This window comes from Hylaeus volcanicus, chromosome 5 (assembly GCF_026283585.1).
Source record: "Hylaeus volcanicus isolate JK05 chromosome 5, UHH_iyHylVolc1.0_haploid, whole genome shotgun sequence".
Taxonomy (NCBI): domain Eukaryota; kingdom Metazoa; phylum Arthropoda; class Insecta; order Hymenoptera; family Colletidae; genus Hylaeus; species Hylaeus volcanicus.
This window is the reverse complement of record NC_071980.1, coordinates 30,610,843-30,638,111: the sequence shown is the minus strand read 5'-3', so window position 1 is coordinate 30,638,111 and position 27,269 is coordinate 30,610,843. Positions and strand designations below refer to the sequence as shown.

Here is a 27,269-nt window from a genome sequence, read left to right as displayed (position 1 = left end):
AACAAGTTCAGAAAACTAATTCTCTTCAATTATTATTGAATTTCAGGTAGTTGAGTTTTTATATACCGAACGTATCGATGGATAATGTACGTTGCGCTTCTTTTAAATAATATTTGACAAAACGGAAAAGATTGAAATATGATGCTGGTGCGACTTATAAATATATTTTGTAACATAATATACAGTAGTTGATCACTGTGTATCGTCAACGAATTACAGTTGCTTTGTCGTTACGCATAATAACCTTTTATTATTTATAAATATAGGATTTTGTTGAAAGACAACTGATCATTATTACGCTTTTATTTCGAATTATACAATATATACACATTTTTTGTAATAAATTAAAATGTTTGAAATGATGTTGAAAATAAATAGGTGAATATTTGATGTTTACAGACATAAAGGTTTTTAATACATACATTACGATTATTACCATTAATTTTAATAAATTCATTCTGTTTGAAATATCGAAATAGACTTTGAAAATTTTACTTGAGATTAGGTTAGGTTTCGAAGTTTTGGTTAGTGGCGGGATCGATGGGTGAACGGCCAAGTTTGAAGTGAAAATAGTTGCGAAGGTGTCTGTAAGATGGCGTCACTAAGTAAAAGATTCCGTGTCTAAACGTGTAGAGCCAGATAAATGTTTAACTAATATGTTAAAATGATAGCTTGTAGTGTTATAGAGCAAAGAATCGTATCATGTATGGATTTATGAGAAATAAAAAAAAGTAATTTTAGAAAGGTGTCGATGGCGCTATCTAGCAGTAACAGTGGGAACTATTGTTCAGTAGGAACTTGGGCGTTTTACCACGGATGGCGGCACAGATATTAAGATTTAGTTCCAATTGTCAAGGTTAATAGCGCTGATAGTTTCTGTCAAACTGACACGATAACGTTAAAAGTAAGAGGAGAATGGTAATGGGTAAGGCGGTAAGGGACCCGCGAGTTCTTCACACGCATGTTCTTACTCCATAAAACTGCGCAAGATTATCAATTGCGTTACGTGGCAGTGATTAGCCGTATGAAAATGTGGTAAAGCCGTATTAATATATACCGTAACCTATTGCCTAGCTACGTTCTACGACACAGTTTTGTTTACAAACATCACGGCAACATAACCTCAAACACCGACACATAACCTGTTAACAGTGAATTATATGTATGTATGTAGAAAGGTCGCGTGTTGCAATAGAAAACATTTATGGCACTTTGTGTTGAAGATGCAACCATCAGGAAATGGCACGATGGTCGACCGTGTTGTCGGGAGTGTTCCTGGCTCTTTCTATGGTCCTGTCCCTTGGCAAACTTCTGATGCTTGCCACCGGAAATGGAAACAACGGAGATCTGACCGAGGCTGATCAGTGGCTTGCTGAAATCGGCCTCAAACAATACCGACCACTCTTCAGAGAACAAGGTCAGAATCTATAATCGAGCGATGTGTTAACGCTGTGCTGTTTTGGCGAGGCTAAGGGGATTTCAATGTAAACACAAAGGGGTGCACAAAACTTGAAGTTTAATTGAATTTAACAAATACATTTCGATAAAGTTGTACGTATAACATGCTGTTGGAGAATAATAACTCGACAGCGATGCGTTGGCACAAGATGGAAAAGAATCGAAACGGGTAGCTGCATCGCAGTTCCAAGGGTTTCGTAGACAGATTATCTTAGCTGGTTTGGTGGGAGCAAAGATTACCAGACTAATTAAATACAGTGTACTTTGACATTAGCTACTCGTTTCGAACAATTTCGTTGTCAATGAAACACCGAAGTTTACGTAACTGCTCCTAAGATATCAAGATCAGAAGAATAAAATTAGAACGCAGAGGAACCTGGTTAACATGTTGTCAGAATTGTTTATTCTATTTGATAAATGTAAATTCTTCAGAAAGAATTGTAATTGTGTAGTTTGATTGTCGTCGTAGGCGTTAGGATAGTTGAATACAGTCTTGGATGGGATAGATAGAGGTTCCCCAGCTGCGGCAATGTCACAAAGCGTTGTTTGCATTTGGTCCATCGGATGTAGAAGGATGCTCGTGTCCTGGTCACCCCTTTAGAGAGCGTGCGCAAACGTTTGCGTGCACACGGACACGCCGGTTTTTCGGCCCTGTCCGTAGATGTGTGTTGGCCGAAAGTATCGTGCAACGGTCACCAATAAACGGTAGAACCCTAATTGGCCGATACCCTCTCTGCTGAATAATAAACGTCCCACGACGTGCCAAACTCGTCGGCCAAAATGACACTGCGCTCCCTTTGTCCATACTACAATTTCCTACCGCGACAATCACTGGCTAATCACCTTTTCCTTTCGATTGCGAGTTTGTTATACGTTCCGTGATTTCAACATCATTGGCGTTTTTTCTTTTTTTTTCTTGTTTTCTCTTTTTCTCTTTTTCTCTTTTTCTCTTTTTGTTCAATCGTACGAGGTATTTTCATTACTATAATATTGTATCTGATAAAAAAAAAATTCAAGCATGTGTTGTATCGTAAAAGTTGTTGTAAAAATCAATGAGATTTGTCAAAGTATTTAAATTATCCTAAAGTAAGATCTTTGAAAGAAGTATCTTTGTTGCTTTTAATGACGAACAAAGACTCGTCAATTGCTTGATTTATTGCTCGATGGTAGCAGCTTTGCTGTAACAGCCTGTATATCGAAGGCGTCCAACGCGAACGAGAGCACTTTGGTCTCGATTCGGTGGCAAGGGCGGCGCAATTATTGGAAAACTTTCTGGGCATAGAATTTTAGGTCGAAACGAGTGGGTTGAATCCATTTGCGGAGCCCCACTCGAAGAAATGTCTTTCGAGCCGTATTATTAAATTAATGATCTCGCGTGTATCGCGTACCAACGAACCGTTACTTGGCCAATGTTATCGACAATTGGACGTATCGCGAGTTCGTTGAAGAATCCTCGTCCTTGGTACGAGCCGTGAACCCATCAGAGAATCTATCCTCTCGATGCATTTCATATTTCACTCTAATACAGAGTATCCTCGAGCGTCCCCACTTTGATCCTGTAGATAGATGTTTCGAACAATTACGTGGATAACGGTCTCGGAACAGTACTCGAGATAGAATAACGCGAGATAAATTCGAGAAGAATCGTGTCTAGATTTATTTTCTTCGAATCAAGGCGAATGCTATGCTAAAACTTACTAGGCAGTAGTCGTTGGATTAATATTTGATCGACTGGTATTAGCGTTTAGGCATGTATAATAATTAAAGTTAATTATATAAATTTGTTATTTTCACACAATTAGTACATGTATCATGTAATATTTACGTATGTGATTTGTTAGAATCGTTGTTGGATTTCTATTTACATAATAATTGATATGCCTATAATGGTGGGAATCTGAATAATAGATAATGAAAGGTTTGAAGTACGCGACGCCGACGTAGAGAGGGTTCGTCATAGTATCCAACTATTCTCGATTGTCTCGTAGCGTGCAGATTTCCCGCCAACAGAATCCGAAAGAGTAACTCAAAGAACGATACCGTTAATGTTCAAAGACATTACGTAGGGTAATACCGTTCATTTTGCGCGTCGTTAAAGCGACGGTGCTTCAAACGACCCCAGAGAGAATCCACCGTTTCGATGCAGAAACTGCATCGATTCTTCGTTTTCCTGGCGCGCAAATTTCCTTGGAACGAAACCTATGATTTATCTCGAAGAATCACAGTATTATTGTCCGATATGTTTACTGGCATCGTTAATAATTTAATCAGCCTCTGTACTACTCTGTAATCTGTACTACGAACGAGAGACACGTTTGCTAAGTTTTACGAGACCGATAAAGTGATTTCTAACACGTGTCCCTGTTAGCCTACCAAACTAATATTTCCCCATTATCTAAGCAACGTCAGCAGCAATCTCAGGGTGCTCGAAACGAGTCCAAAGGGAGTCTACCGTTTGCATACAGTTTCTGCATCGATCCTTGATTTCCCTGCAGCCCGGATTAACCTTAAGCACGTGATCCATCGGGGTGTCGTTATCTGTGACACAGCCGTTCCTCGTTCTAATCGCGATCACCATCTACAGTCTACAGCTAGATCGCATAAAAATCAAGCGAAAAGGGATTGGTGGCGAGACGAAAGACCGCGCCGCGGCGTTTGGGGATAGATGTCCCCTTTGGAAGAAGAGGCGCGAGAAAGGGGTTGGAAGACGCGAAGGACGCGGTTCGTGGGGGTTGCGTAGTCTTGGTTGCGGGCAGCTGGTGGGAGCAGGAAGGAAGAAACGGCAGCCAGAGGGGTGGCACTGGCAGCGTAATGGCGTAATCGTATCGCATCCAGTCGTCTAGCGTGAGTCCGCGCGAGCGGATCGTCGGCGTTCGAGTCGTATCCGGTCTCGGTTAACGGGCGTCGAGGCGCCTCTGGCCGACGGGGACGCGTGGGTACACGGTACCCCGTGCCAATATCATTTTCGCGAGATTGTTTGTTTGTCGCGAAACGACGCGAGCATTATGCGTGTGCACGCGATCCACGAGACAAACGGGCCAGAGCCCGCAAACGGTGAAACCGTAAACGTAAACGTAAACGTAGACGTAAACATAAACGAGACGCTCGAGCGTCCGCGGAGCCTCTGACACACTCGGCTCGGTCCTTAGTAGACGTGTCGTATCGTGTATAGGCTAGGCGTTTTTCGATTCCTAAAACACGCTTTCTCCTTCCTCCCTCTTCACGCCATTCCCCGGATCTTCTGTAATCCGAGCGAGCTTTCCTGGTCCTCTGCCACCTGGATTTCCAATTAGTCACCTTCGACCTCCTTTCGAAACCTTCTAATACTCTCCGTTACCGTAACCGCGTACAAGAAATCGTAGAGATCGTCGCAATTGTATCCTGTAAGCGGTGTTTCTCTGGCCTCGAAGCGACAAGGGTTGATTTATCGTTTAAAATCCGCGAGAACGAGTTAAAATCGCGCCTCGAACACCGTCGAGGCGATTTTTCGTTGCAAAGTTCCAGCTGCCACGATCCCACGGCGGTCTTCTTCTCAGCTGACGAGACAAAAAGTCGATGAAAGACGAACCCGTAAGTGCACTGTTTCTTGGGTTATCCTCCGCGGCGCGGCGTTCCGCCGAAACTGGCCCCAGGTACAGGTACAGGTACAGGTACAGGTACAGGTACAGATACAGGTACAAGTGATATTCGCTAGTTGCGCTGCTCGAGCCCTTCGAACCTGAGTTTCGTGTCCTTTCCAACGACGAGGGGGATCAAGTTTCCTCGTAAACTTGTTGCTAGCTAAATTCTAATATTTATTGTATATTTATGTTTATCTATACCTGATATTTTACCTTCATACGTATATACGGATGTTTATGCAAAATCATATTTTCACAGGTACAGAAAAAGAATTGAAAACTAATGTAAGAGAAAGTATATATCGTGAGATGTATATTTTTCTGTTTGAATTTGTACGCATTCTCATACACTTGTCCAGATTATCATTTGCCATAACTGTATAAACATCCAGAATCCAGTTGTAACAGTCTCGTAACGTTTGTTACTCGTTTGTTTCAATACCGTCTACGGTACTTTCTTCTTACCATTTGTTTGTTGATCAGTTTGGGTCTCATTGGCCCGCTGTACAGGCTGTAGCGTAATCCATTACATCGCTGCCGTAACAATGTTACGTAAAATGAGCGCGGCAGTTGAAAGTTGACAAACAATCGTCTCGTGCAAGCTTGTTTGCACTCGGCCGCTATGCATGGGCTTATTCGTTCGGAGAACATCGAATTACGTTTCTAATTAACCGTGCTCTCAACCCTCTCGACCACCCTCTCGACGTACAATTTACATTCGACGCGATGTTCGCCGATGATCGGTCTACCTCTGAGGTCTCCACTCGGATTCGTTATGTTTGCATCGATACTGCGAACGTGTAAACCTTGGCGGATCGGTTTATCGAAGGTGTACATTCGTTGATAATAGTTTACGATCACTATACCAGCCGTTGTCACGATAACGTATAGCTGTACATACATATAATTTCGCATCGCTTTGAAAATCTGCTCGTCCTCGCACGCGAACTTGACTTTTTAATTACTGACCGTCACGAGAATCCTCGAACGCTCTCGCAACAATTTTGCTAGTACAGTAGAAGCTCGTATATATATATATATATATATATATACGATATAAAGAACATATATACGTATACATATACACGTATAAACTCGTTGCCGAGTCCAGTAGCCTTTAGCTTCTAATAGCTGAGCTCGGTACTTTGTAGTCGAGCCCCATAGCTGAGTCCAGGATTTTCTAGCCCTCCGTAACTTTGATGAGATTCTGCCGTATCACTGACTTACTACGCATTATTCTCAACCCTTGGAATGGCTAATTAAACTAAAACGTGTAATCCAACGCGAGCATCGATTTCCTTGGAAACCGCTGATCGTTGATTCACGATGCACCCCATGGAACGAAATCACTCGATCGAGCCAAAAGTTGAACTATGCAGTTCAAGTTCCCCGAGAGGGAAGTAACACGGTCTGAGGGCTCGTCTCGAGAGGAGCTTCTGCAGGGGTTCGGGGGTTCGGGTTCGTTCGGCGTCGGTTCTATTTGAATTTCTAAACTGTACTCGATGTCTGATTGTCGGGATGCCCAGCGAGTTTCGCCACCAGCGCTAAACTTGCTACTTTCGCGGAGAGGAGAGGTCACAGAACGAGTCGCGTAGAAAAGAAGACGTTGACGTCACCGAGGCCCCGCCAACTTTCTCAACTTGGAAGATTCTAGCGCTCGTTGAACCATGTAATATTTCATTACGACTGGATAAATGTCTAACAAGTTGCGATGGCAACGATGCTCGAGACGAAAGAGATTTAGATTCTTTGAGGTTCCTTGTTGTTTGTCGCGGGTACTTTGAGCTATAAACAAGCAACTACCGCGACAATTAACGCCAAAGTGAACGTATCGGAACGGGAACACGTTGCTTTTAATTGATATCGTTAGATACTGTATAGAAATAGTTGAAGTATTATACGTAGAAAGGTAACGAACGCTGTATGATACAAGTGGGGGGCGTGGAAGCTTATTGTTAGTGGAAGGGACCAGAGTAAATAAAATAAAATAACTGAAAACCAGCCAGACGATGCGATCCGGAGGTCTGGTGGTAGCGTCTCGACCTCGACGTCGATCCGGTAAAAGATAAAACGCGTTACCGTGAAAACTTTTTCCTCGTATCCGACCGGCCGACGATCCGAGACTCGCGTTAAAGTGCCGCAATGCAGGATAGGATGCATTCGCAGTGCTCCAGGCGATCTGGCGACTTTTACTCCCGAGAATATCAACGACAACCTTCCAACTAGAAATGCATGTGCTTCTTTCTTCGGTTCTCGGCGCGTGTACATGGTCGTAAAACTTGGATCGTACATATGCAAACAAAAAGGAAAGAGTTTTTGTACTTTACGATATAATAGTACGTTATCTCGATTAAGATTTACGTAATGTTTCAAAAGTTTCGACTAAATCTCCAACAAGTATCGTAGATCGAGAAAAGGTAGGCGATTTTTCAGGCTATCAAACGTCAAAGCGATCCAACTCCTCGACGAAGGATTTCAGAACGAGCTCGAAACGCAAACGACGGCGCAAGCTCGTTGTGAATCATTCGATGTATCGCGTGAGACGAAACGATAGCGATTTCGAACGCGAGACAACGTACTTTCTCGGTCATTTGGTAAATATGTACGCATCGATCGGTACGCGTGTCGATACCACGCGACGGGAAATCGATTTCCCGGAAGTAGATGTTGCGTGTAAGTGGTAACGCGCGCGAACGCTGTTCGAGGGAAAAGTATCGATCCTCCTGTGGCTGGCCTTAACCTTTCGTTTTAGGACAAATGTTGTCGAGCCAAATCGCTGGCTCGAGTTGATTTTTGTCTGCTAAACGCACTCTTTCTAAATAGCCCAAGTACTCGAGCTGTCGATAATATCGAAACAAACTAACGATAAGAATTCTACTACCGCATCTCGGACGATTCGTTCAAGAGCCCCTCGAAACTACGTACAAAGACTAGCCCTCTCAAGTAAATAGCCAGCCTCGTCTGACCACGAGAAGTTTGATTTTACGAAACGCGCAAGCCAAGATTTCCTCGATATTTAATTATCGTTGCGCGAACGAGTCCAATGTCGAAAGAATTACCGAGCCCACGTTAATTCCTGCTAACGCGTTCGTCACCAATAACGGTCTCTAGCTATAGGGAAACGTGAACGAAATCGCGCGCGCGGAAAGCCTCACTGGGATGGGATCAACTTGAAACGGTTGGAAACCATTCCGCTGCCCTTGATTACACACTACAGAGAATTGCTAATTAAATCCGATTCGGAGACGAAGATTCGGCCGTGTATCCGTCGCTCTCGACGAGAACTCGCGTGGATCGACTGCAGGGACGATCGACAGCGATTCGATCGATTTGTTTATTGTAAAGAAAAAATGTACAATTGCCAAATTTCCACAAAGCACTAGGGCAAATTTCCAGCCCAGTAGATAGAATTAATCACAAACGATCTATTATGTCTCGAGCAGAGGAAACGCGACACTTGTTGATAACCATCCCTTGTACTCGTCAACGGTTCTTTGCTGTGCATTCTGGAATCGCGCGACTATCGATTACGTCCAGTATATTCCTTGGAAAAAAGAAATATACACGTATATATATATATATATATATATAAATCTTGCAGGATTATTTCATGGTTTCGGGGATTATGCAAATATAATCCAAGCTCGCTATAAAGTAGCTCGAATTCAACGACGTTATCGTTCGCGCGACCGTGCGACGCACAGACACCAATTACATTCTACCGCGACACGAGCCCATTAATCATCCCACAATCGCGCGAATTTCCCGATGTTCCGGGTGTGTATTTCCAGCGACCTGGTCCCTGCTTCGAACTTGCAGCGAGATACAAACATTAGGCAACGGAATTCGATTCTCGCGGAGACGGGAACAAGACGTGTACGATTTGTTTATAAATTATGAACGTCCAAAAGATTCGGTATTTCGATTTCGCGAGGTAGATATTACGAGTAGTACTATTTGATATTATAATCCAATATTGTACAATTCTAAAGTCTCTCGATAAAAATGTTTGTGTTCCCTCGACTCGACCCTTACACGTAAGAACGCTTATTACTAAAGTTTACAACAAACAACGCAACGTAGGTGTATTTGATAGCAGACGAAGTAAAATTGTTATTCGAACGCGGTGGGCCAGAAACTCGAAAGACAATTGGCGAGTTTGGTAAGAGTCATCCTGTATGGCGCGGTTTCGCCTCGGGGCTTCCGCTGAGACTTTAATTAGCCCGAAAACAATCGGGCATTCTTCGCGAAACGCGTTCACGGTCTCGCGTCTTTTCATCGTCGCCGTGCAGAGTTAATCCCGGAGGGTCCTCGAAAATTCTTTTCATTCGGACCGCGTCACCAGGGTCACCTCCTGTTTGGTTGGCCGTTTGCGAGAGGGAACCGCGATCACCACCGCCGCACCGCACCGGTTTCAAATATACATCTATGTACCTCTAAAATTTACCCTCTAGATATATCTATCGAACAAATTTCTTTGAATTAAATGATAAGTTTGATGTTTGTATACATGTGTACAGAGTCTACAAGTCTTTCGATCCATATTTCACTACTTGACGTTCTTTTCGACGAGGAATTCTATGTTGGCAGAAAAGCTCTGCGAGTATGGTTTTGCAGCAAAATTCTGTCACGAGCCCGGCGCGATACGCGAAACGGTTGAAACGGTTGAAACGGTTGGCCTAGGGGCGAAACGTTGTAAATTCCTCGCGTTATAGGTATATGTCGGCAGGCACAAGGCTAGACACAAAGGCGTGCACGGAAAACGCGGAATCGATCTGTCCCAGCTTGGTAATACCGGCAACCCTCTCATGCATAATCATGAGAATGTATGACATACGTATGCCCTGGTTTTGCCTGGCCTCCTGCACCTCTTCGTTCGCCACCCCGTTGCCTCTCTCGGCACCGAAAGGATCGTTAGCACCAAGTGAAGGATATCCGTTCGAAAAGGTCAAGAGTCCAACGCGAGGTCGCCGTGCTTCGCGGTTGATTCTTTCATTGTGCTATGCCGTATTTCTCTCTGGTTGGTAGTCACCAGTTGTCCAAAAAACGAACAAACTGAACCGAAGAGGAAGGTCCGAAAGAGAGAGAGAGAGAGAACATCCTCCTTTTTACTTTGAAATGTTCCAGCGTCTCCTCGAGGGCTTGGACGAGAATCGCTAATGGAACGCTTATCCCTCGAGTCCTGCAGCGGCTGAAATCCGTCACTTTTCTTTTTACCTCGAATACGGTCGAGTCTGTTCCTAACTATCGTGTTCATTGGCTCCTTGTATGTATCGAAATCTTAACGCTTTATCCAGCCGCGTGACTATTCGCACGGTGGCTTTCTTATACTTGAACGTTTGGTTACTTGGCAACGATCAAATAATAGATCACGTAACTATAGAATATTGCATTTGTGATAAGAAATGGTCTGGTACCATTTGCACAGGTGACGGGTTAGTGGTCGCGCGGGTCAGCGGTTGAACCGCGGGTCATAGCTTGTCGACAACTGGTGTAAAGTCCAGGTATAAGGTTCCTGGGGGTCATTGACTGTTGCAGAGAGAATCGATTAGTAATCATCGTTCATAGATTAGTCTTCAATTATCAGATGGTAAATACATATACGGTATTTATACCATAAATATTCGTAGCTTCTATGTCTATTAAAGAAATCTGTTTAGATTAAAGAAAAGGTTTAATATTTTCAAATAAATGTTTCGTTATTAATATGTCGATGAATAAAGTTTGTTTGAAAATATCCAATATATCGTTCAATTTAGACAGTTTTCTTTGATAGACACGAAAGCTACGAACTGTATCCAACAGTTAAATCTCAGCCTCCAGCATCGTCATCCCCTTTCATCTTTCGCTTGATTCCTTGTTAGTCGAATCGTTCGACCTCCTGTTCACCTTGATTTCGATCTGTAATCGGCTCCGATCGAGTCGATAATCTCCGCGTCTCCGGATATCCCAAATACCGATAACGCCGATAACGCCGATAACGCCGATAACGCCACGGCGGGGCCTCGAAATTATATCGGTTATCGAGAAGCGAGCAACAAAGCCGCTAACGTGTGTCGGTCGGATCGAATCTCCAACTGTCAGCAACATTTCCCACCACGATATATCCACCCATTATTCCGGATATTTGCTTGATTCGCTGGACGCCAGAATACATACTAGATACCAATTACAGGTTTGAAATTGAAATTGAAATTGAAATTCTTACGTTGCATAGATTATTGCGTTAGAATATCCCTGTTTTCTCTATCTATGAAGATATAGATTCTCTCTAGATGAAATGCTCGCAACGCGGCAGGTATCGATTAATAGCTTCAACTCGCGATGGCCCATACGTTCTGTTTCGTCCTGTGTGGTCGGTTTTTCTATCGTTGGACGGTACACGGCGATAAATTGCACACGGGAAACGAGATGAGCGCGGAGAACACGAGTGCGATAACCCCGGTTCGACCTCGAGTGGACTCTTGACCCGCTTTCGGGAACGTTTAATTCATAGTAACGCGTATCGGCGTCGTTGATTAGATCGTCGGCGTCGAGCCGCGAATATCGATCCGTGAGCGTTTAATTGGTGCGGTTAATCGACGGCCTAAAAGGAGCCGTGATACGAGGACGAGGATGGGAATCGTCGAAAACCGGCATCAATCTCTTCAGCCGAAACGGCCGGGGTCGTGTATCTGGGTCAGCACAGGCCAAAGCTAATACAGCGAATATCGCTATCGAAACTTTTCTCCTCCCTTCTTGTAGCTTTGCCCGCCTCGATAAGCTTAATTCTCAAACTTGCCGATACCGAAAGTCCCTCGGGTCGAAAGTTTCCGGTTTACAGCGAAACTACGCTAAGCCGAACGATCGTTCTCGCTTTGGATATTCGTAAAGTCGGAAAGCGTAGCTGACTTTGTTGGTTTGCGTGAAAAATGTTTGAAAATATTCGCTCCTCGTGTAGCTCCTGAAATTCGAAAGTGGGCCACCCTATCGTGCTATTTTTTCTCTATTTAACACTTTACAATAATCCTATTGTACCTATTGGTCTATGAACCTACACAGGCTTGCTTGTTATAAATCGACAGTCTTGCGCATACATACCAGTGACATGCAATAATAGATCCATATAATAACGCGCTGACTGCAACCTCGAGGTCGAGGTAACCTTTGATCCGAAAGCATACAGTTTCAACTTGTACGAAGCGATTAGGATCTAAACTAGCAACTCTAAACTACTATCGGTCATCTCGCTGTGTTTATCGGCCATTGCGTTGTATTTTTGGTCCCGCTGCACTCACTGTACATATAACGGGGTAAAGTAAAAATGACGAGACTCCAAGGTGAGGCCACGTAAAACAGCTAGTCTCTGGAACCAACCGCGACCGCGACCGCGACCGATGCCAATAAAAGATAACACACGTAAAGGACGTAACTATTCGTCGTGGCGAACAAGCAAGGTCATCTTTAGACCCGTGTACTCGCCTGCGACCTCTCCCCACCGCGCTCTGTGTTTCCCCAGCTGGGGCTCGAGCAATAATTGAAATTAATGAAATTTCGTTAGCAACCACAATTCCCCATTGTTCGTCTTCGAGAGCGTGATTAATGCTTCGCGTCGCTCTAACCTCCCCTTTGTTTCCTCTCGTACACACGACCACGTATTATACACAACATACGCGTATGCACGCCTTCTCGTAAAACGTTCATTTTCTCTTTAACAAAACATCGGCTGATACATACGATAGTATCATCGGCTGTCGAGACGAAAAACAGAGGCGCAAGTACCTTCGTTGTTCGCATATTTGTGTTCATCTCGACTGACAATCGGTTGGCGCGTAGCAGCAGAGTCGAGCAGAATTACGCAGCGATTGTTGCCGCGTGTATTCAGTTTCCTATTATAGATGTAATGCTAGCCTTGAATTTTTAGCATTTACAACATGTTGCAACTATATCCTGTACGTCTGTCGTGACAACATATGTAAATGTATAAAACTCGCAGTTTACAGATTCCTCGCGAGTTACTCTTTGCCCGAAATATTTTGATCGCGATCTATCGGTTACGCGACGTTAGGCGTCCTTTTCATAATCTCGTAAATATCAAGGTGAATTGTGTGTACGGGGCTTTAAATTTCTTGACGTTTGGACGAAAGATTGAGACGAAAGTGACGAGGAAGCGATGAACGAGACGGTGAAAAGAATGTGAATGGTTGATTAGACGGTAAAAGTTGACGAACCAGGACACAAACGTGGAGGAATTATGCCGGACAAAAATCGAGGCTGTCGGGATGGACAACGCGACAAAGATTTCTTTGCCGACGAGATATCGTCCATTGGCATGTCGCTGCGGCCCAGCGGCAGCGCTTCTTCCGGTAAGTAAACACAGCCGTCGTGAAACTACTTTAAAAACAAGCTTGACGCTGCTTTCGCACGGTCAGCTGACAATGAGAACGGCTGATGAAAGTCGTCCTACGGCAAGTAGAGCTAGTACTAGTAGCAATCCATACGGACGAACGAAGGAAGCGCCAGGATCGAAAAGATATGTTTAATCGGAAGCATACGGTTAAACTACTGCTTTTACGCAACGATATTAAAAGGAGAACATTTTATTTAAACATTTTGTACATTTTTAAATGTATACTTTTCGGTATCGCACTATTTGTTGGGCCAACGACAAGTCGCGGCATTAACCATTTCGACTTGTTTTATCGACTCTTGGACAAAGTTCCGTTCGAATATAAGATAATAAAATAACGCAAGCTTTTATTTATAATTGGCCAAGCTTCTAGAAAGTGCTGATCGAACCGTAGCATTTCGAGCAAACTAGAAAAAAGGTTGATTAGAAATTTGGAAGCTTTCTCAACGGACCGATTTGGCGGCATGCAAATGTAGAAGGAGCTGTTTGATCATGTATCCATTCGTAAACATCTGATGTCTCCGAGCCTCCTCGGCTATGCAATCGTTTAAAAGAGACCTGCTGTGTCCGCAGTGTCTCCCTATGGACAGGGGATAGGATTCCGCAGTGGTCAGGCCTGTTCGAAGCTGACCGAATAAATTCAGGATAACGCATTCTTTCATCAGGGTTTCCGATTCGGCGACGACCGCGTCGTCCATGGCGCAGTGCCAAAGCAGCTTGTCCAACCACGTCTCCTTCTCGGTGTGCTGGCTCTTGTAGCTCACGCCATGATCCCGCATCCACAGAGTTAGCTGTAGGTCAGAAATCGATACGTAAAAGGTGTATACAAAGGTGTATATCGTTTCCAACGATTGCGATTAATAACTCCATCCCGTCTGTCGAACCCTTTTGCAATAACCAGATGAAACTTTTAACGTTATTTTAGCAGTTTAGCATACAGCCAGTCGTTATACGCAACTACAAGTACTCGGTATGTGTATCCGAGTAATTCGTCTAAATGAAATAATAGCGTTCGAATGGTACCGATCGAAACAAGTGTTGCATCTTCCAACATGCAAACTTCTCCTAAATAGGATGCTAGTTAATGTCTCGAGAAATCTATCGAATCGTCAGGATTGGATCTCGAGTATTGTTTTTGGGAAGGAGACTTTGTCTCCTTATATATATCTGAATCGCGCATTTCCTACCTTTCCTCTGCACTTGAAAGTCAAAGGGTTCCCGAATAAGTAGACCTTATCGATGCCTCCTGGCAACGCTGAAGCCTCCAAGCAACTCAGACGATTCTCTCTGACGTCGAGACGCTTGAGGAGCAGTAGCGTGGAGAAAATCGCTGGCTCGAGTACGACGATCCGATTGAAGGACAGATCTAGCTGTTCCAGATACACCAGATCCTTGAACCATTCCACCTTTACTTGCGTAATGTTGTTATTGGGCAGGCTGAGCTTCTTCAAGTTAACCAGTCGCTGGAAACCATTCGCATGGATGTCGCGAATTTCGCATTTGTGGATGTTCAAGGACTGCAGGCTGCTCTCGTACTTGACGAAAGCTCGAGCGGGAACGTATCGCATGTTGGAGTCGAAGATCATTATAACGGAGGCGTCGGTTGATGTTTGCTTTAGAACCGTCTCCAAGGTGACGTTGGAGCACTGGATGCGATCGCCAAGCCCTGTACAGAAATGAAATAGGGGTTTACGGGTAGATTGGAGGTTTTATGCATCTACCGATTATACTCTATCGCGACGAGCAGTTTGTTTAATTTATTTAGTCGACGTTGCGCAAGTTGAACTAGATTTAAAGATACTTTTCTCGTGGTCGGCTGTACCCTTAAACACGCACACTACTCGAGTCCAGCCTCGGTTGCAGTAGACCAGTAGATAAATTGGACAAAAATTCACCTCACCTCGTTCGTGTTTGGTCACGGTGCATATCGCGAGCACAGCACCGATGCACTCGGAAATGCACAGCAGGAGAAACGACGTATAGCGCATTCTGAGTTCTGAATGGCGCGTGGAGTTCTCGACGCAACGGTTCGTCACGAATGACGAGGCAGCGAAAGCGGACGCCAAGATTCGGGATTTATCTGCAATACGCTTTCCGTTTTCTGCGACAGATACCCCACACACACACACACACACTCCACCCCACCGGCCTATCGCTCCATTTCTAACAGCAAATTAATTAGAAAAAAAATGATAACTAAATTTATCTCAGTCTCTCAATGTCGACGTCATTCAAGGGGAAGATCTGCTAATTTGAAATTGAAGGAAAATCAACTTGTTTTCCTTACGATAGAATACGTGTAATAGTAGCAGATTGTCTCGTTGAAGCGTGCGCATTGTTACAGTCGAAGAATGAAAAAGAACTGTAATTTTTCAGGCATCTCTACCCTCGCGAGCTGCGGCGAGGTCGAGGCGTTACCGGAACTGCCAGCGCAGGACGAGGAACGTTTACAACGCGCCGCACGTTTGCTGCAACAGAGGCTCGTTTTACGCCAGTGGCTGATAGACCATGGCCTGCACAGCTATTACCAAAAGTGAGCAAAGTAAATCTAAACAATGACATACAGTCGCTCCCATAACTATTCGTACCCCCTCTACGTACATATATCTAATATCTAATATCTATTCAACACATTTGTCGACATTAAATGGTATGCGTAACATTTCCAATGAAATCTTTCATTGTGAATATGTACGTGAATAAACTTTGAACTTGCATGTACAGCTATACAGGATATTTATAATAAAAAATTGATATGGAAACGTGAAAGCTATCGTTTAATTTGGACAAATTTCTTTGATAAGCATAGAGGCTACGAACAGGTTATAAACGACAAGTAACCGTCGTTTTGCTAGTAAAGGTGGATCTGCGTTTGTTTCGTCAGGCTGATGCAGATGGAAGTGATGTCTCTGGAGGACGTGTACTGGATGGAGGATAATGCGGCACGGGCAGCACTTGGCAAGGATCTTCAACGATGGACCCAGGCCAGACAGACGTTGCCCACTTCGAAGGAGGATTTAGAAACCCTCAAGGCCGATCTGTGGAGCGCCGTTGTAAAAAACAGCCAGCACCAAGACGCTTGGACATGGGGTAAGTTTTCCATGAAATTTATTCGTCATCTATTCCGTTGACTGGATCGTTAACACGAGAGGGACACGCCTGCCTATTAATCGAGAGCCTTCGAGTTAGGACTATAGGAGTGATAGTTTGTTCGTGCTATGTCCCGTCAGGTGGAATGCTGGTAGTTTCCGTGTCGGTGGCAGGGTTAGTGACCCTGGCTGCTATGACGCAGCCCGCTCTAGCACCAGAAGCAAAACATTCCCTTCTCCAATACGTGACTGGAAAATATTTACTACCGAGCAATTGCCGCGTTCACTTTGAATGGGACGAGCCACAGCTCGTTGGGGAAACAATGACGTTCACCGTCAAGGTACCATTTTTCTTTATTATTCAAACTTTGAACTTTACCTTTTTCCACGGAATATTTCAACGCGGTTTTACCAACAGTTTTATCAGCGCAACGGCCAGCCCTATCCTATCTGCGACAAGGACAACTTGATAATCGAGGTGACAGAGGGTTCGCGTAGAGTAGCCACCCTGATTGAATTGGGTGGAACCGATCCTCTGGCTGCAAACACCGCGGTGGTCAAGTTCACGGTACGCCACGCTGGACAATATCGGATAGCCGTGCTTATCGGTTCGTGTCATGTTCACGGCAGCCCGTTTTTAAAGAACTTCCTTCCTGGTACGTGTTCGCGACAACATGTCTAATCGCGACAAACCCGGACATCCTACGGCCGTGTTTCATTTATCGCAGGTCCCCCGGATCCAAACAAGACCGTCTTCGTACGACAGAGCTCCACGGTCGTTTGCACAGCTGGGATCGCGCACAGCATGACGATAGAGCCTAGGGACGAGTACGACAATCTGTGTGTCTTTGGGCCTGCTGACAAACCCACGGAAGGCTATCAAGTTAACATTAATCAGGCAAGCAGGGAATTGGAGAATTGGTATCAGGGTTGTTTCAAAGTAGAGAGAATGTTGGCCGGAGCGTTTCTCGGCGTCGGCGTGATGACGGTCTAACTTTTCCTTTCTATCGGATTGTCTACGAGTCCGTGGCAATTTTTAAGAAACATTCGAAGCGGTACCTAGGTACCGATATATTTAGACCACCTATCAAAAATCGACATGGACTTTTCAGCCAACTCGATATTTACATTTACATTCAGACATTTTTACTTGTATTACATTTACATTAAGATGTAAAGGTGGCAACATTTTATCGTTGCACCTCGGTCCTTTATCGATTCCTTTCGAATGCAGATCGGTAGCGCGTCGGATAAATCTGCAGTCACCAATTGTAGCATACAGCTGGACTACGACTCACCGAATCAGAGAGTTCGTTTGAAGGTCAGCTTCCCCAAGGGTGGCTGCTACCACGCGACGGTTAGTTTAGCTGGGCTCCAGTTGCACAACGGTGATTTCGACATCATTGTACTCGAGAGTACGTGCTCCTCCCCTATTCTACGTTATTATCAATCTCTATTTTTCATAAATTCCCAACTCTATTTTCATTCCACGTTCGATTCTTACGATTGGCATAGGTGATGTTGCGAGAATGGTACACAGTAACGTGGCCTCGAAGGACCCAGACATTTGTTACGCTGCGAAATTGTTGGGTATGCAGGGCGAAAAGTTCTCGAAGCCGAAGAAAGTTTTCTGCTTCATTTCGCCTAAGCAGCTTACGATCAAAGAGTATTTACTGAGAATTATACCCAAAAGACTCGTTACTTTCAGGCTTTGTCCCTCGACCAAGGTAAGCTCGACGAGCTCGTGCGATCTGTTTGAATGCAGAGATGGGCAAAATTTCAAACGCCAAACACTTGTCGAGTTTAACAGTTTTTATACAATGTTTATCTTTTTTCTGTACAGCTATGTGGTTGCGCATCAACCAACATCTCTATGTAAATAAGAATTTTGCCCTTCTACGCTTCAAGTTCCGTCGCCGTTGAGCTGCAATAACAATAAACGATCTGTCTTTCAGTTCCATTTTGATTGTTCGAATAATCAGTACGACGGTTACGACTCATTTTCTATCGATGATGGATGTCAGCCGCCCGTTGAATTAATCTCTCTCTATCGGGACATAATAGCCGCTACATTTACGTTGTTTCTTTTGAAAAACATAGGTGGAAGCGAAACATTCGCAGACAAGCAGGATTTCTTTTATCACGAGGTGCGAAAGCATCATCAGAAGCATTACCACGAAAAGCTATCGATGAAAGTGCAACGGGACAAACTTCTGGAATCGGTAAATTAGTGAAAAACAAAAGTCAATGTTGGCTTAGCAAACACACGTTGGATCCTAATATATTTACGTTGCATTATTTTTCTGTTCTCGAGTCTATGAAAACCACGAAAGGATTTTCTGTGAGCGACTGGTGTAGAAATTTCGAGATCACCTTCCAAGGCGAACAAGGTACCAGAGTCTTTCTACGTATTGTTATATAACCGTTGTTATAAAACAAAACAAAACACAATTCCATCAAATAATATCAATTTAATAGAGTTTAATGTGCAGTTCCAGAAGCCAGATAGATCTCATGTATCATTGTAGATCGAAAGTATTCTAATCTAACTTAATCAGGTAAATGTATTTAGGTGTCGATTGGGGGGGCGTGAGACGAGAATGGTTCGAATTGATTTGCGCCTCGTTGTTCGACCCTGGTAACGGGTTGTTTGCGTGTTTCGGAGAATCACCACAGGCCTTGGTACATCCTAACAACAAACGGCCTACGCATCTCAAGTTGAAACATTACGAGTTTGCGGGTCGCATAGTCGGCAAATGCCTTTACGAATCCGCTCTAGGCGGTTCCTATCGACAATTAGTGCGCGCAAGGTTCACCAGATCCTTCCTTGCCCAAATCATCGGCCTCAGAGTGCATTACAAGGTACAACAGTTTCTATAAACTGAATCAGCGTCTTCCAAACTATGCAGACTAAATTATATATCCATTGAATTAATGTTTAAGCGATTATATAGTTGAGGAGACGCTGCTCTGTATCGCGTTCAACGTAAATTTTAATCTGCTGTTTCTCGATTTCATTGACCGCGAGCAGTATTTCGAGCAGGACGACCCCGATTTGTATCTGAGCAAAATAAAATATATTCTTGAGAACGACGTGGAGGAAATGGAACTGTATTTTGTCGAGGAGGAGTACGATAAAGACGGTCAATTATTAAAGGTACGTCTGGATGTTCTGTTGAGGCCGAACCTAGCCCTTTGTTTGTCTCTTTATGGTTACAGGTAGCCGAGCTGATTCCTGGAGGGAGCAAGGTTCGTGTAACCAACGACACGAAATTACGTTATTTGGATGCGCTCGCGCAACACAGGCTCGCCAGTTCCATCAGGAACGAGGTGGAGCACTTTCTGCGCGGCCTGAACGAGCTCATTCCTGACAATCTTTTAGGCATATTCGACGAGAACGAACTCGAAGTACCGACACTTTATACGCTTTTCAATTGTAAAAGGTCTGCTGATATTTACACATCTGAATCTCTTTCCAGCTACTGTTGTGTGGAACCGGAGAATACAGTGTGGCAGATCTACGCGCCCATCACATAGCTAACGGAAGTTCCCCAGAGTTCCTTCGTGTTCTGGACTGGTTTTGGACCGCGGTTAGTAACTTCACTCAGGAGGAAATGGCCCGATTACTACAATTCACCACTGGTTGCTCCCAATTACCACCCGGTGGATTTCAACAGCTGAGTCCACGATTTCAAATTACAGCTGCACCGACTTTTGCTAACTTGCCTACAGCGCACACTTGGTACGATCCGATACTTTAATTGCTCGACTAACATCGTTACTCGATCCACGATAATTATCTTTTCTTGTTTGTCCTTTGCAGCTTCAATCAACTCTGCTTACCCGATTACGAGTGTTACGATCACTTCGAACGAGCATTACTGCTAGCGATCAGCGAGGGTACCGAGGGTTTCGGTATGATTTAAGAAGAAGAGATTCAACATCCAATCGTTTCTAGTCTTAACCGATCATTATGGTTATCGAACCGCTATTTATTTATCGATTTTCGCCCGTCTTAGTAACATAGTTCAATCCCCCCTTTCGCGGGAAAAGAAACGACACTCGATCGCACATTTTTATACGCGAACCGCCGTCATATTTGAAAATTATCCTTTTTGCGTTTCGCTGAGAGACTATCAATGAACAATCCACGATCCTTCAGGATACAAACACGACGATATATTGGTATTTTTACTGGTTCGTGGCGACCTTTTTATAACAGCGATACGGAAGAGCAATTTTAACGGAACATCTGCATTGCTCAATTGATCGTATCGAATGTTTGTTGTAGTTTAAAGTATTGTCAATTTTATTACACACGAACGGTAGACGAGGGCGTTCCTCGAGCCACGAGATTCGTGGTTCACCGACGCAGGTCCGTGCAATTTATTTCTTTTTTTTTCTTTCTTTTTTCTTTTTTTCTTTTTTTGTAGTCGCTAAAATAGACGAGGATAGCATATTCGTTGCGAAGCTTGGTAACTCTTCACTCGTACAAAGGAAGAATAAACTAAATAGGGGTGTAGTCTAATAGATTTCCTTTCGTTTAGAAAAAATCGAATTCAAAAGTATTAGTCTTATTAAACAATACCTCCATTTACTTTATTCCGCGATGCTCTTGTGAGAGAATGGTTACAACTCTTCTCATTCGTACTCGGAAGTATTCATGAATCGTCGCGCTATGAAGCTAATACCAGGGAGTAACATAAATACTCAAGGATGTAATTAATTACATACTAAAAGAAATACTCGTGCAATATGTAATACGAACCAAAAACGAAGGACGATAGCTTTAGGCTTCTCTGTAGACGTAATATCGTTCTCGAGATTTGTTAATTAGTGCGTATACGTAGTGTGATACTCAATGATACCCTGAATTAACCGGCACTGAGTTGTTTTTCTGTTTTCTCCCTTTAATTTTTCGTTACAGTTGTCGAGGCAGAGTTTCTTCTCGAGTATCGAGTATAGTAGAGCAACCCTTATTCGTTCTCGCAAATTAACGTTCGCGACGAAGGATATAGGTCGACTAGCTACGAAAGAGTTGCTACACACCTAACGATGCGCTCGAGCACGAAACAATTTTGTGATAACAAATAAACGAATCTTCCATTGAAATTTGAAATCTTGTGAGAAAGAGAGCCCATACTGTACCGGCCAAGTATTACGAGAGGCATCACACCGCAAGGACGACGACGACGACGACGACGACGACGACGACGACGACGACGACGACGACGACGACGACAACATATTATTGACAAACGAAAATGAAAAATCATTATTTTATCTGGTACTTAAGTACACAATAATGAGAAATGTGATCAGACACGTCGTATTTGTGTCACTCGTACGTGGGTTATACTTAGATTTAATCGTAAAGGTCTATCCGTAATGTGTTTTGAGAAAAATAATATACCGTGAGCATATCGTTCTCTGTTGCGTATTCTGTAGTTTGTGTTTGTTTAATCTATATAGATATAGGTAGTATACGATAGACCTTGTGTATAACACGCTGTAACCACGATTCTGTGTGGATATGTGTGTATGTATATATATATACACATATCTATCGATTATGCAAATGTATTTGTTATTCGCTTTATAACGTTAACGAATCACTCTCGGTGATTGGATTATTATCATAGGAATGCTAACGGTACCTTATTTTTGTCAGTTTATCATGTTACGCGACAAAAAAGTGTAAAATATAGATTAAAAAATGCAAACGATATCTATATTTATTTCATCCATCCCCAGGGAAATCGTGTTAGATAGTTTCAGTGTTTCATCGTTATACACGGTGTATCGTTAAATACTCTTTTGTCTAGTTTTTCCGACTACTATATGCTTATCACAAAATCTCACGTATTAACAAGTATATGGAGTAAAAAAAAATATATAAAAATAAAAGGGATTATAATTTGGAGGTTATAGAATGCCTGTAAATTTACGAATGTCTCGAAACTGTCCAGTCCTCTAGGACGTTACTGCTCACAATCACGCGAGACCAACTCCTTGACTCGTGTCTTGCATCCTCGATGCAACCATCGTCATCGACCTCGAAGTTCCACTTCTCAAACGATAACAAAGACTCTTCGTTTCAAAGATAACTTCAACACCTGGCGCGCAGTTGTATTGCAACAGTGCATCTAAATTATCAAAGGTATTTATATACATCGATAGGTAATAACTATGTACACGTATATGTATATTATTACTTTAAGAAGTTAGTGCTGGGCCCGTAGTCGACAACAAAGTCCTCAGAATGGCCCCAGGCACGCGAACGACGCTCCCAGCGATCTGCAACATCCTACTGCTCCACCAGCTATCTTGAGATTGCCGTATGAAACGATCTCTTAGCTCGTTCAATTCCTGTCTGAAACATTAATGTCAATCGTAATAATAGAAACATCTACTGTACCACTTGTAGGGCCGTTATTTAAAAACAAACGTACAACTGCGAACGACAAGCTTCCTCTGTACGCCGCAAGGTTGCTTCACGGTCAGAGAGCTGCGCTTCCAGGAAGACTGTGCGCAAATGTAGGGACTTTCCCGTTTCCTCGGTAAACCTCAAGCGTTTCTCCAATGTGGATTTCTCCCCTTCTTTGACTTTCAGCTCTCTGTGAATAAACAGATATGCTTTTAGGACACCAAATTAGTCAGACACCTCGACCTCTTCTTATGTTTAGAAATTGAGTTACGTTTACGTGACATAAAGTTTCAAGAAAAAAGTATTTATTAAAGTGTTGATAAACTTGGCTTGTAACGGTTGCTTTTTCTAAGTGTTCTTACAATTCACTTACTCGATATATTGTTGCAGCTGTTGCTGCGTGGTCTCGACAAGAGTAATCTGCTTGGCGAGCCTCAACTGCAAATCCTCCACAGCAGAGTCTGCTTTGTCAGCTCTCGTCTCCTGTTCTTTGGCTAAAACCTCGCTGGCTGTCAACTAAGAGCGTAATTGCGTTTTAAAATTGTACACAAAAGTATAGTCTGCATAGAGTATAATTTACAGAAACCCAGCGATCGATATTTCATAGTTCCATCAAGATGTACAGCACGTGTTCGCGTGAACACTTGAGCGTTATAGCAATCTTCGTGACCGTTCCACGACAAACGAAAGTTAATAGGTCGAGCAGTATCGATCCTTTTTCTCGGTACGGAAGGAGTATTGCACGTTATCGAGTCACCGATGAAGCAGGAAAGACGTGACTCAACCGTGCACTGCAACCTTCGGTACGTTGACCTACCTGGTGCGCGTGGCAAGTGCATCAAGTTCTAATCGATAGCCTTGGTGTATAGGCAGCCGTGGAATAAAATGGAAAACGAAATGTTAATTGAAGGAATATTTTAACCCTTTTAGGTTGAAGAGTTTAGAGGGACAATAGGGAGATAGGTTAGCCCGAATTAGAAATGTTAGAAATATCCTGGTTTTGGAGATGGTCGTTGCTCTGGAACTCGAGAAGGGCGAAGGATGACTCACTGTTTCATACATAGAAGGCAATAGAAATCCGCATCGAGGTTCACCCTGTTTGCAGACTCGTCTCCAACGAGCACAACAACGAGTCATCCTGTGGAATAAATTCCCGCAGCCGCTGCAGGATGGAATCTCGCGATTATGGGGGTTAATAGATAATCTGAAGTCACGGTCGCTTCAATAACATTACTAGAATGTTTTCCAACTATTCGAACGCAGTATTGCACAAGACATTGCAACAATTCCCATCGCTTTGGTACTCTAAATCATACATTTTATACATATAGGACATCCTGTACATGTCAACGTCTCCAACAGAAATATCGATAGAAAGTCTCTGAATTATCTACACGTTCAACGAATGCTAGCCTTGTCTAGAAGTATTCTTTTATCTTCTCGTAGCTTGAGTAGCTTCTTTCGATCCCTCGAGATTTGCTCGTCGAGTGCCTGGACCTGACTTTGAGCAGTTATCAGCTCGTTGCGCACGTTTCCCGCTGTGACTAGTCTTTCTTCAGAGATCTCGCTCAGGTGATCTCGCTCCTCCGTTAGTTTGTCCTTTTCCTACAACCGAATCCTAGCTAGATTAATAAAAACAAACTACACACCTATATGGCTTCTATGTAAAGAGCGAAAAGTATCTAAAACGAGATTCCCAGTTTCATTTATTTCGACCAACGGTTGTCGCGATACGATACGGGTTTCTTCTTTCGTTTCACAATTAGCCATTGGACGCGTGCCAGTTTCGCGTATGCGTGTCCGCGCGCATACTAATTAACGCCTCGGTAACGCGACGCACTTTGGTGTAGTTGTAGTATATCGAGCAATCAACGAAAGCTCTTTCAGACAATTCGGTCGTTGTAGCAACAATTTTAACGCTTTATGCTCGAATAGATTTACATTAAGACAAAGTTGCTGATGAAACGACAGAGTGTTGAAATGGTGCTTGGGGAAAAAAAGTGAAATAATGAGATTGCTCTGCGTGGGAGGAATACAGATTGTGAGATGTAGTGAGAAAATTGTCCGAGGCCTGTCGTCGAGTAATCCGTGGAACGCGATTCGAAAAATTCCATTGTTTCGACGAGCGAGTTATCGTATAGCCCCAAAACATGAGTCGCGAGCTCTTACGCTATCGTCATCCCCCTAGATAGATCTCTCACGTCATTGAACTCTCGTGTTCGCCGGCCAGAAAACGCTATATGTAGCCACGTATACATGTATGTAGGCTGGCATTTAGTAGTCTGTTGTCGCGTTACCATTTCATAACACGAGTAATTAACGATTTTCATTATCTCTTCAGGATCATGGTCATTAACACGTTTTGCGTTTTACATTAAAGTTACTATTACTTAAAATGGCAACACCTTTTAGAATTAAAACATATACCATATGAAAGTGAAACGATACGTTTGTATTTGAACAACAGCGTTGTTAGTAGCAAAGAAATTCATTTGAAATTCGTCCCTCGAGAGATTGGGCAGTTTGTCCCATGGAATGAATAAGAATATACATGTATGCATGGCATTGAATTAAGACACAATTCTACATATTTGTTAAGATATTTTTAACCAGACTGTGCAACTGTACGGAACGTTGCGAAGCTTACCAATTTCAACAAGTCCCTTTCCTTCTTGGTGTCTTCCAGTTGGCCCTTAACATGGTGAACCTCGTGAGTCAGTTTACCGACACGATTGTTCTCCGTGTCGATCAACCGACGCAGCACGACGACCTGCAGATGGAGGTGTTTGATCTGCTTGCTTAGATCGTCGATCGTGTCGCGAAGGAAGACCACTTCCTCGCGTCTGCGTCTCCAGGCGTTCAACACGAGCACGTGGAACACCAGATTTGCTGCTTTTCTTGGATTTTGAAATAACTGGGAGCCCCCCTCTTCGGACTCCCACGACGGACTCGCGCAACTCTCTATCCAGGTCTTGACACCCACGCCAATCGGGGAGTCGTTTCCCGCGTAAACTTTGTTGCCATCCTCGAGCTTCTCCAACGATAAACTAATGTCAGATCTGAACGAACGAAAGACTGTGGTCAGTTTTCAAATAAACATTATCAAATTATCATGAAAAATGATCGAATTAACATTGTCAGAAAATTGTAACCGAGTTTATAGGTAAACATTGATTTTAGGATTATGTGATTGTTGGGACAGATATATTCGTATTGGCGAAGATTTCTCTGTCGGTAATATGGTCTATCTTAGATGTGGACAGATTTTCCTGCGCGATTCTCGAGTCAGTACAGGGGCTGAACGAGATATTTCATCATAAATAAACTGTTCATTTTATATGGCAAATGTATCTATAGAAAACAAAATATTACGAAATATGATTACGTAATGAATTGATGGTTAGTGAAACAGAAGCTATTTACCTAAGGTCACCGAGGTTTTCCGGCTCCATTGCCGACTGCGAGAGATCGATCAAGGATAAACTCTTCTTGCAGGGAGGCGTGCCGATCACGTGAAACATCGAGCCATTCTCTGGACAACTTTTCCCAGTGTTTATGGAAGCTGTATAATTAATATTCCCGAGTCCAGCCAAGCTGAGGGAGGTCCTCGGAGGACGATAATAGGGGCTGGGTCTGTGACATCGTACAGGAAGCTGGGAATATGTTTGAAATTTACGTCGAACGCATCGTGCCAGCCTCTTTTCCACGGAAAACCGGCAGGACTGTTCCTTGTAGATCGAGATGTCTCTCGAACATTGACTTTTCGGCGAAATCGCAGTTTCTGCCATCGCTTGCGGCATTCTCGAGTAAACGCTCTTCATAAAAGCGATAAACGTTTATTTGACCTCGTCATGGAAACGAAACCAACTGCGGTACCCAGCACAACAAAAACAAATCGCTCTTTCACGTACGTCTCCTGCTGCGAATCGTACACACTACACATACACACCGATAGATACATACATATCTGCAGCTCTACTACATACGTATACTTGTACTACATACATATATCTCTGCTACACAAGTTACGCAGACCGTTTGTAATATTGTTTTTTATTAAATAGTGCATCTCATCTCATGTGCTAGTCAGTCTTTATATCGATAATTATATTGTTGCGGCATTCGATGCGCCATCTGTGGAAAATTACTCACTCTCGTCAAATTTTTGTTGACACGTGGACAAATCTTTTATTCTACCATTTTCTACATTCTCAGCAGAATCTCTACATTATCATGTTTTCAGACATGATAGCCTCCAATTGCCTCTTTCCGGGTTATATGCTACC

At 43.3% G+C, this 27,269-nt stretch overlaps 2 protein-coding genes and 1 long non-coding RNA gene across 11 annotated transcripts; 2 read left to right on the top strand and 1 right to left on the bottom strand.

The window, feature by feature from the left end:
* The first annotated feature begins 891 nt into the window (after nt 1-891).
* On the top strand, nt 892-22,282 carry LOC128877099 (apoptosis-resistant E3 ubiquitin protein ligase 1). Of its 8 annotated transcripts, none has more exons than XM_054124108.1 (16): nt 892-1,035; nt 1,224-1,417; nt 15,844-16,000; nt 16,352-16,557; nt 16,698-16,897; nt 16,975-17,212; nt 17,285-17,454; nt 17,791-17,971; nt 18,072-18,283; nt 18,512-18,778; nt 18,871-18,946; nt 19,129-19,418; nt 19,588-19,713; nt 19,776-19,964; nt 20,036-20,298; nt 20,380-22,282. In XM_054124108.1, the coding sequence occupies exons 2-16, from the start codon at nt 1,240-1,242 to the stop codon at nt 20,480-20,482; spliced, it is 2,856 nt and encodes a 951-aa protein (XP_053980083.1). In that variant the 5' UTR covers nt 892-1,035; nt 1,224-1,239; the 3' UTR covers nt 20,483-22,282. The 8 variants fall into 8 exon arrangements, with proteins under 8 accessions (XP_053980083.1, XP_053980082.1, XP_053980089.1 ...); XM_054124107.1 differs by having other exon boundaries at nt 915-1,162; XM_054124114.1 differs by lacking the exons at nt 892-1,035; nt 1,224-1,417 and adding exons at nt 4,278-5,028; nt 13,205-13,423.
* On the bottom strand, nt 14,995-27,015 carry LOC128877104 (liprin-alpha-2). Of its 2 annotated transcripts, none has more exons than XM_054124122.1 (7): nt 26,407-27,015; nt 25,631-26,042; nt 24,397-24,588; nt 23,357-23,499; nt 23,009-23,173; nt 22,772-22,929; nt 14,995-15,133 (listed from the first exon to the last, which is right to left on the bottom strand). In XM_054124122.1, the coding sequence occupies exons 1-6, from the start codon at nt 26,802-26,804 to the stop codon at nt 22,773-22,775; spliced, it is 1,467 nt and encodes a 488-aa protein (XP_053980097.1). In that variant the 5' UTR covers nt 26,805-27,015; the 3' UTR covers nt 14,995-15,133; nt 22,772. The 2 variants fall into 2 exon arrangements, with proteins under 2 accessions (XP_053980097.1, XP_053980096.1); XM_054124121.1 differs by lacking the exon at nt 14,995-15,133 and adding an exon at nt 22,101-22,702 and having other exon boundaries at nt 26,407-26,993.
* Nucleotides 25,926-26,617, top strand: LOC128877109 (uncharacterized). The gene is made up of 3 exons (XR_008457191.1): nt 25,926-26,063; nt 26,164-26,382; nt 26,479-26,617. It is a non-coding gene; the product is annotated as an uncharacterized LOC128877109 (long non-coding RNA).
* Nucleotides 27,016-27,269: the final 254 nt, after the last annotated feature.